Here is a 10,727-nt window from a genome sequence, read left to right as displayed (position 1 = left end):
GAACCTTAGCGCATGTATGCAGTGCATATGCATATGTATAATGTCTACTCCCTCCACTCTCTTGTCCTACATACTGACTTGAGCTGGACAGGAGGGGAAATTTGTCAGACACTGCAGTCGACGAAGGGAAAATAGCCTGAACTACAGATACGCACATAATACACACACACACACACACACACACACACACACACACACACACACACACACACATATATATATATATATATATATATATATATATATATATATATATATATATATATATATATTCACTATATTCCTCTCGCCCTTTAAAAAAAAACTTTAATGCTAAGCATAATTTCATGATTTTTAAATTAACACAATAATTTTTTGGGAATACAACGTACAAATAAAAAAAAACTTGGTGGATGAATAAAAGTTCTGATCCTTACGTTAACCCAATTTATTATCAATACTGAGATACTGCAAGTGTTATTATAATGACCAATCACAGTGTTCCAATGAAGCATTAGATAAACTAATTCTGACAAGGCAAAGTATTTTCACATCTGACTAAACCAAACAATTTCTAACCATAATAAAAATATAAATAAAAATTAGACTGATGTCTGATTCAAAGTTTCTAAGTATTGATGCAAGGATAAATTTGTTAAACTATGATTTTACCAAATCACTTGAATCCTGATTTTTTTTTTATTATTGGTTGCCGATTTAAATCTTGAATCCTTAAGTAATGATCAAAGGTGTTAAATTATTAAAAGGTGTTAATCTACCACGAATTTACCATGGACAAATAATTAATACAATTATACCTAGGAATTTGCTGTGGGGGTAATTCCTGGCTTTTAACATTTTGCAAGTTATCATCTTCCTTCTTGTTCCAGCCTTTCTTTATCCATGTTTATCATCATCACCTTCAAGGGTTGACTGGGCCCTCGGTTGATGGAAGAGCTTTGTCTGAAAGTGAAAAGTAAAAAAAAAACCGACTGAATGAACTGAAAAACTGGAAAATTTGCAACAAATCAAAAATTCAAAGAAGCGAGTGAATGAATAGATAAAACGAAGGGAAACTCGCAAGTGGTCACAAATGAGTAAACAAAAATGTTTACGGGTGTGAGTGAGTTGGATAAACAATTGCTTATTGGCAAGAGCTAAGCCTGAATTAGCTCTCTGCAACACAAAGAGCGCTGAAGGGATAGTGAGGGAATTATAAGTACAATGATTTGCTCGAAGGAAATAAAGGTGTGGTAAATATGGATGAAAATAATAATAATACACCTTCTATAAGTTTTTCTGTTTTGAAGACATACAAAATAAAATAATAAAAACAATTTAAAAATAACGCCTAGTAATTTGAAACTAGATGTGGGACAAAAAAAATAATAATAATAATTCAGTTTAGCTGAACGCAAGAAATGTTGATATGGTTCATTATTAATTAGCATTATTATGTATACGCATTAGTACATATACGCATTGACCGATACTGACGAAATACTTTTTGCAATAATTGACGTGGAAAATAGTCTTGAATTTTCTCATTCACTTATTTCATTTTATCTTCTATTTACTCACAATATAAATATCTATTTATGAATTAGCTAAGTAACTGTTACCTTTTATTTAATGTTATTAATAGTACATATCACTAAGCTCACATGTCAGATTCGATTCTAGTTCTGGGTCCAGGTACGACACGTACCATTTCTAGGTACGAGACGGAACTATTCTAAGTACGACATTCGCGTATTCTTGATACGTCACGCAACAGTTCTAGGTACGTTGTATATTGATTCTGGGGTACGGCGCGTAACGATTCTCAGCACGTTACTTGCCGGGTTCAGCCCCCTACCCCGGTACGTCACGTACCGACCCCTTGGTACGTCAAACGTCGATTTTATGAACCTTACGTACTCGCATACCGACCCCCAGGGAGCAAGTCACGTACCGATTCATGGAACGTCACGTACCAACTGGGCACGTTGCGTTATCTTACATATCCTACGTACGTCACATTCTGATTTCTGGGGTACACCACGTAACGATTATAGGCACGTCACGTACCGATTCTGGGCATGTTACGTACCGATTCGGTTACGTTACATAGTAATTCTGGGCACGTTACGTACTGATTCTGGGTACATTACGCACCGATTCTGGGTGCGCTACATACCGATTCTTGCTACGTTACGTACCGATTCTGGGCAAATTACGTACCTATTCTGGGTAAGGGACGTACCGATTTTTGGGTACATTACGTACTGATTCTAGGTACATCAGGTACCTATTCCAGGTACGTCACGTACCGCTTCTGGGCAAGTTACGTAACGATACTGGGTACGTGACGTACTGATCCCGGGTATGTGTGCACCAGGTCCATAGGTACATACATCACGTACCAGCCCCTTGGGTACGTCGACCTGAAGAATACGTCTTCCACATGATTGATTGATAGATTTGTGGCAACTAAAACTGGCGTCGCTTTTTACATGGAAAATTAAATTATTACTATAGATAAAATTATATTAAAATATAGAGCAAAAATGACATTTTGATAGGATATCTAAATATTTAATTTCGTCTTATTAAAATTATTTTTTTTTATCTAATGTTCTAATTGATAGGAGACATATTTATCGGAGAGTTAATGTAGACAAAATTATATTAAAATGTATACAACAATAATGAATGACATTTTAATTCGCATACCTGACACTTAACCCCCTTTTGTTAAAGTGGAATTAAGTAACAAAACTACAGTCTGAAGCCATCTATCGGTCCCTGGAGGAAACAAAACCAACCGGCTTCTTAAGTGGTGGTTCCTTCCTTGACTTCAATTTCTGTCCTGCGTACCAGAATCTACCGGCTCCTCGTTATAAACAAGCGAAACGACCGAAAATCATTTGACCACTTGTTATTTTTAAACGCATTTCTATCGTCTCTTTGGCATTAACATGAATGATGTATTATATATCAGTGTAAGTATGATTAGATATAAAAAATACCTTACTTGATGTAGTATTTTGCATTTAGGATTCAACATAGTTTTCAGAAACAATAAAATCAAATAAATAGATCAGCCAGGATTGGATGACAGCGTTTATTACCGCGTTTGGTTTCGCCCTTTTGATTGTTGTTGTTGTTGTTGATTAAGCTACTAGCCTTATGCCAGCAGTGGTTCTTGCTCATTGAGATCCCCAACCGCTTTCAGGTTTGCATTGACAGACACCAAAATGTACACTTATTTATTCCCTATCAGCATCTTAGCAGAATCTTGCGTTACCTCAGCTGGTTAGACAACTAACTTGGCCTCATTTTTTTTAATATCTGCAACCGATTTTTTCGTCGCTTTTCTACCACAGAATCTTAGAGGAGAAACTTTATCTACTTTAGCAATTTTACTGTGTACCTTTCCCATTACTTAAGGTTCTTTGCAGCGTGCCATCGGCCCCTAGCTGCAACCCTTTTCGTTTCTTTTACTGTACCTCCTTTCATATTCTTTCTTCCGTCTTACTTTCCACGCTCTAATAACAATAATTCACAGTGCAGCTTCGAGGTTTTCCTCCTGTTACACCTTTCAAACCTTTTACTGTCAATTTCCGTTCCAGCGCTGAATGACCTCACAGGTCCCAGTGCTTGGCCTTTGGCCTAAATTCTGCATTCTGCCATTTCTGCCATTAACTTCCTTCGTGAAAGAGTACAGAGATATTACCTAATAACTTAAGTTGTTTAATTTATCAGTTGATTTTATCTATATCTACTTTATTCATTTACATCTATGTTTATTTTATTGATTAATGTCACTTGTTTACTTATTTATGTACTTTATTTATTTGACCTCATTCCATTTCATAATTAATTTATTTACTTCTTTACCCTGCTACTTACCGCATGGCAATCTACAGCACTACTGAATTAGGAATAGGAATATAAAAGTTAAAAGTTAAGTAGACCTTAGTTTAACCAGACCACTGAGCTGATTAACAGCTCTCCTAGGGCTGGCCCGAAGGGTTACACTTATTTTTCGTGGCTAAGAACCAATTGGTTACCTGGCAACGGGACTTACAGCTTATTGTAGAATCTGAACCACATTATAGCAAGAAATGAATTTCTATCACCAGAAATAAATTCCTCTAATTCTTCATTGGCCAGCCGGAGAATCGAACGCAGGCCCAGCAAAGTGCTAGCGGAGAACGATATCGACTAGTCCAACGAAGAACTAAGGAATAGGGATATAGAATTTAGGCCAAAGGCCAAGCGCTGGGTCCTATGATAAGGTCATTCGACACTGGAAGGGAAATTGACAGCAAGAAGGTCTGAAAGGTGTAACAGTGGGAAAACCTCTAATAACTGTTAGAGTGGGCGGAAAGTCAGATGGAAGAAAGAGAACGTGAACGGAGGTACGGTAAAAGGAATGAAAGACCACTTACTCTGGGAGCAGAAGCGACATTTGTCATCTGGGCAGGCGCAGTTGACGTCAGCACTGCCGCCGCTACCATCTGGGCAGGGTCGGTCTTTATCGTCGCAGAGTCCAGTCGCGCCTGCGCAGTCGGGTTGCTGACAAGGGACACAGCACTTGCACGGTTTGTCGTTGAACCCCCTGCAGAGTTGCTCGCTTTGGAAGAAGCCCTTGGGGCACTGCCGAGCTGGGTGGGAGCAGATGCCTACGCCCCCAGCGCATGTGTTCTGGAGACATTCCTTACAGCACCTGGAGGAGAGGTAGTTTATAAGTGAAATGTTCACCAGATAAATACATGATATTTTAGGAGTTTATTTTACTATCTTTCAACAGAACAGAATATGGAATTTAGGCCACTGGCCAAGCGCTGGGGCCTATGAGGTCATTCAGTGCTGAAAGGGAAACCGACAACAAGAAGGTTTGAAAGGTGAAACAGGAGTAAAACCTCACAGCTGCATTATGAAGCAATAGTTAGGAGAGGGTGGAAAATCAGTTGAAAGAAAGAGAATATGAACGTAGGTACAGTAAAAAGAACGAAAGAGGTTGCAGCTAGGGGCCTAAGGGACGCTGCGAAGGCCCTTAAATAACGCCTACAGTGCACCGCATGAGGTGCACTGAGGACACTACCCCCCTGCGGGTTTATTTTTTAACCATCTTTGAGATGGGTTAGATGTAATGGGCTTCAGATATAACATAAATTAAATATATGCCTATCTCTTTATCTATTACACAGACATACAGACATGCACATTCAAACTTCACATTCTCTCTCTCTCTCTCTCTCTCTCTCTCTCTCTCTCTCTCTCTCTCTCTCTCTCTCTCTCTCTCTCTCAGGTGTAAAGGCTCTGAACAGCTCAAACTGATCATCTCATAAGTTTATACCAGGTCCGTGTATACTAAGCACAGCTTTCTCATGTACAGTAAATTCAAACTTTACATTCTCTCTCTCTCTCTCTCTCTCTCTCTCTCTCTCTCTCTCTCTCTCTCTCTCTCTCTCTCTCTCTCTCAGGTGTAAAGACTCTGAACAGCTCAAACTGATCATCTCATATGTTTATACCAGTTCCGTGTATACTAAGCACAGCTTTCTCATGTACAGTAAATTCAAACTTTACACACACTCTCTCTCTCTCTCTCTCTCTCACCTGCAATCTCGTCTCGCGCAGTCGTGCCAAAAGGCGTACACCTCCTCCTCTGCGCAACTCCTTCGACAACTGCCTCCATTCGCCTTACAGTTATTCGGGGCTTCTCCGTCGCATGCTGTAGAAGGGTAGTGAATTCGTTAATGATAATGATAAGAGCGAGTATAGATTATTATTCTCCTATTTTTTGTATTTTCAGTTTAAATTGAATATAGGAATGCTGAATTGCTTTTAGTGCCTATTCATTTTGTTCGTGTCATTATTATTATTATTATTATTATTATTATTATTATTATTATTATTATTATTATTATTATTTAAGGAATGCTAAATTGTTTTCAGATGACGTTATTTTGTTGGTTTCATGTATTATTTTATTATTATTATTATTATTATTATTATTATTATTATTATTGTTGTTGTTGTTGTTGTGAAATAGACGCTTGTCATTTCAGAATATTTGCATGATAATGATAATAATAATAATCATTATTACTAATTTACTATAAATGGCTTCTAAGGCTTGTCGTCCCTAATGTTTGCATTATATAATAATAATAATAATAATAATAATAATAATAATAATAATAATAATAATAATAATAATAATAATAATAATATAATTTATTTACTACTTACATGCGCAACAAGTGCAGAGCCAGTTCGAGTCAGTGCGAGGACAGAGGTCAATGGTGTAGTCGCAGCCTCCAGAATCCTGTCGCAGCTTACAAACTCCGTTGTGCAATTTTTCGCACTCACTGAGGACATGGAAATTTATTATTATTATTATTATTATTATTATTATTATTATTATTATTGCTGGAACAAGGCGACCCTGTAACGAGGCTATCATATCGAGAATTAAAAGCCACAGTAGTGTTAAAAATATTTACTTACAAATTCAAAAACGGTAAGGGGAGACTTTCAGATACCTTATCGTTTTTAACTCTGTACATAAATGCTTTTAACACTACTGTGGCTTTTAATTATTATTATTATTATTATTATTATTATTATTATTATTATTATTATTATTATTATTATTTATTATTATTATTATTCAGAAGATGAACCCTATTCGTATGGAACAAGCCCACCACAGGGGCCACTGACTTGAAATTCAACCTTCCAGAGAATATGGCGTTCATTAGAGAGAAGTAAGAGCAGGTCATGGGAAGTACAGACAGGAGAGATCTCTTCTTAAAAAGAAAAACAAATTGGCAAATTGATAAACCGATAGAAAAAATGTAAGTTATCAAAATACAAGACTTGCATTAGGGTAGTAATGCACTGCATCTTCGCTTGAACTTCTGATGTTCCCATTGCACGACATCTTCAGGGAGGCTGTTCCACGGCCCAGTGGTATGAGGAATAAAGGATCTCAGGAACTGAGAAGTCCTACAGCGAGGCACATTTACTGTATATAGGTGCTTCTGTTCAGTGAATCTGATTGCTCTCGACAGGAAAAGGGGATCAAGGATCAATTGAGAATGTGAAAAATCTCTGTTAAAATACAACTTATAAAAAAAATTGGCAAACGAGAGACCTTCCATCGATGGTGCAAGTCAAAACTGCTAATATTAGGAAACAGAAACCTACCACCACGAACCACTCTATCTGAAAGAGATGAATCTCTGGCAGAAGCAGACATCCACGCCGGAGAACAGCGGTCTTGTAAATGAAGGACAAAAGGAAATGGGAAGTACTTTGCTTTGACGCTCTCCCTTTATAACATATATAAAGTTAACGAATCCTTTTAGAAAACCCAGAGCTTATTATTGTTCATGACAGTAGTCTTTATTTACTTGCAAAAAAATTTTGTAACTTTCGAAAGGGGATTTTTATGTTGATGTAAATATTACTGGAGACTTTTCAAATAATGAAATGAAATTTTGTGTGTTTTTTTTTAAATGATTATTGTCGTCATTTCAGAAAGTATCTATTAATAAGACGTTAATTACTGTACAATTAACGAATCTGCTGGAATATGATATATTGCTCCTGTATGGAGTTTGCATTGTTCTTGAAGTGAACTTATTTTTAAGTTTTTTATTTAGCACAATGGTGTCAGTGTAAATATATATTAAGAATATATATAAGAAAAGGTAGCTTTCGAGGATCGAGCAGGCTCTCGAAAGCTAAGCTCTATATTTATATATATATATATATATATATATATATATATATATATATATATATATATATATATATATATATATATATGTGTGTGTGTGTGTGTGTGTGTGTGTGTGTGTGTGTGTGTGTGTGTGTGTGTGTATATTCTTGATATATATTTACATTTACAGCATTGTGGATTTTTTCACCATTTCAGTGACTCGTGATATTATGAGATTTTATGACCGCAGATATTATGAAGGTTCTTTTTTTGAAATTGCATTTTATTTACTTTTTTTTATTTACATATTTATTTAATTAATTAATTTTTTTTTTTTTGGGGGGGGGGACACGGAGACTTCGTTCTCCAGAAAAAAAAGCATTTTAAGCCTTTGAAATGTTCAGTTGACTTCAAAAGCAAAATCTGGTCATTGATACTTATTCTGTAAAACCGACTGTCCAAAGCCAATCATCCTTTTCATAACATGTTAACAATTGTCTTTTCAGCTAGAAATTAACATAGATAATAAAGAAACATTTCTACCTTACATGAGGATAGATCCTTGGACTCTCGAGAGAAAACCAAAGGCCACGATCACCTAAGCTACAAAGATCCTATAATAAGTTGGAACCTCAAGTATTTACCCCCAATACCTGAGGATTTACCAGAAGAGAATGAAAGTCAAATGGAGTTTAGGTAGGAGGATGAAAAGCAGAATATAGAGTATCAAACATTAATAAATAGCAATGAATGCAGCCTGTTTTAAATCTTACGGTGTACTAAAACCACAACAGGAAGATTGAGCGGAAGGATTGATTGAAGGCAGGCCGCCAGCTATATCCTTGCAGTCATTAGGACCGGCCCTAGGATCCCCTTCGACAGGTATGGCAGTCTCTTCCCGTTGTTCACCGGAAGTTATCTGTGAAAAGGAAGGAAGGCTGTTCATTGAGAACCAAAAATAAAATAAAATTTATGGTATATTGTGGTCAGACACTCTGTTTCCTTCATTTGTTCCTTAAAATGGGAATCCGTTAAGGAACTGATAAAATAGATTTATAGTGTGTTATGGTTAGGCACTCTTTCCTTCATTTGTTCCTTAAAATGGGAATCCGTTAAGGAACTGATAAAATAGATTTATAGTGTGTTATGGTTAGGCACTCTTTCCTTCATTTGTTCCTTAAAATGGGAATCCGTTAAGGAACTGATAAAATAGATTTATAGTGTGTTATGGTTAGGCACTCTTTCCTTCATTTGTTCCTTAAAATGGGAATCCGTTAAGGAACTGATAAAATAGATTTATAGTGTATTATAGCTAGGCACTCTTTCCTTCATTTGTTCCTTAAAATGGGAATCCGTAAGGAACTAATAAAATAAATTTATTGTGTATTATGGTTAGACACTCTTTCCTGCATTTGTTCCTTAAATGGGAATCCGTTACGAAACTAATGAAATAATATTTTAGTACATTCTGGTTAGGCACTATTTCATGCATTTGTTCCTTAAAATGGGAATCCGTTAAAGAACTAATAAAATAGATTGATAGCGCAATATAGTTAGGTACTCTTTCCTTCATTTGTTCCTTAAAATGGGACTCCGTTAAGGAACTAGTAAAATAGATTTATAGTGTATTATTTGTTCCTTAAATGGGACTCCGTTAGCACTCTTTTCCTTCATTTGTTCCTTAAAATGGGAATCCGTTAAGGAACTGATAAAATAGATTGATAGTGTATTATAGTTAGACACTATTAAAATAACATCTCACCTGAGGGAGACGTCGTCAGACAGAAGAAGTTGTACAAGAAGTAATACAAGCAAGGAAGTACCAAGGAGATTGGAGTCCACCACATCCTGGTTTTCCTTTATTTGACGATACCTGGAATCAAGTAATTCACTGTCAGACTTACGTTACGTATCAGTGTTTGTTGAAGCTAAATTCATGTATACTTCGATACGTATCCAGCCACTGTGAACAGAAGTACAGAAGATATTTTTGAAAGTCAAACCTTTTCTCATTCACTTTAAGTTCCAGGTCCCTGAAATTTAATAGGTCAGTTATTTTTTCAAGTTTATTATTAATGTATATAACATTCCCTCAAGACCCGTATACGCATTCAGTGATTTGCTAAAGAAAATGCCATATTTAAATCTAAAAAAAAAAGGAACGGTTTTCACACGATGCAAATGGAAAAATAATACAAATATTTCAAGCCACAACAAAACTGCTCATTTTGCAGTCCATGTGAATTAAATAGTGCTGGTTCAAGCTGATTATCAATGGGTAAATTTTCGACGCACTAGCCACAATTTACAAATGAAAAATGACGTGTCCTTTAGCCTGGAATTAGTGGAGAGAAAGCAATAATTACTCCTGGAAACGCAGCGGGCCAAAGGTGACCTCGGGCCACGGTTCGTAGGGTATAATAGAAATCTTGCCAGCGTTTATCAGGAATCAATGACTTGTTTATTACTAAGTTCAATGAAATTGCCATGGATCAGAATAGGAGATACAGTGAATGGAGAAGCGAATTTTATTTTGCGCTCTAGAGAGAATAAGAGAGACAGTCGGGCTTTTAAACGGCTTTAGAGCAAAGAAAAGAGAGAGAGAGCAATGGATACAGAGCAGTTGATGAAATAACGGGCAGGGATAGAACGAAAAAAGGATACGTAAAATGGAATGAAAACCAAGTAGAAAATAGCAGCTAATTCAAAGACCTCAGATGTTATTTTTCCGAGTACTAACCGAATGAGCCATTAAGAAACTTCAAAAATGGATGGGTGATTCCACGAGAGGATGCGGGTTGGGGTGGGGAGGCACTAGGAGGCGGGGGGGGAGAGGAAACCAGCTTATTGGCCTTAGAGAGGGTGTTAATTGCGCTTCTTAATTTCCAAGGGTCAGTAACACAAGCAGAAAAAAAAATATGACATTTCATCAATTATTTTTAAAAATATTTTGCGTTAACAGGTCCAGTGATTAGTGAGCTTTCCATACCAGTGAGAATATTACGTACAAAGTGGTCAGTCGGCTGTG

At 36.5% G+C, this 10,727-nt stretch overlaps 1 protein-coding gene across 1 annotated transcript; it reads right to left on the bottom strand.

Annotated features, from left to right (window-relative positions):
- Window positions 1–412: 412 nt before the first annotated feature.
- Window positions 413–9,546, bottom strand: LOC136849245 (uncharacterized). The gene is made up of 6 exons (XM_067122509.1): window positions 9,523–9,546; window positions 8,473–8,618; window positions 6,223–6,341; window positions 5,587–5,701; window positions 4,416–4,693; window positions 413–942 (listed from the first exon to the last, which is right to left on the bottom strand). The coding sequence occupies exons 1-6, from the start codon at window positions 9,544–9,546 to the stop codon at window positions 902–904; spliced, it is 723 nt and encodes a 240-aa protein (XP_066978610.1). The 3' UTR covers window positions 413–901.
- Between the last annotated feature and the right edge of the window lie 1,181 nt (window positions 9,547–10,727).

The sequence above is a fragment of the Macrobrachium rosenbergii genome, chromosome 2 (assembly GCF_040412425.1).
Source record: "Macrobrachium rosenbergii isolate ZJJX-2024 chromosome 2, ASM4041242v1, whole genome shotgun sequence".
NCBI classification, from domain to species: Eukaryota; Metazoa; Arthropoda; class Malacostraca; order Decapoda; family Palaemonidae; genus Macrobrachium; species Macrobrachium rosenbergii.
Note: the sequence above shows the minus strand (reverse complement) of the source record. Positions and strands in the feature narration are given on the sequence as shown.

Coding starts and splice junctions, on each gene's coding strand:
- LOC136849245 (XM_067122509.1), bottom strand. CDS start 9,546: ATGTGGTGGACTCCAATCTCCTTG. Junction 6,342..8,472: donor TGTTGTGGTTTTAGTACACC/GTAAGATTTAAA, acceptor CCATGTCCTCAG/TGAGTGCGAAAAATTGCACA. Junction 4,694..5,586: donor TGCGCGAGACGAGATTGCAG/GTGAGAGAGAGA, acceptor CCTCTCCTCCAG/GTGCTGTAAGGAATGTCTCC.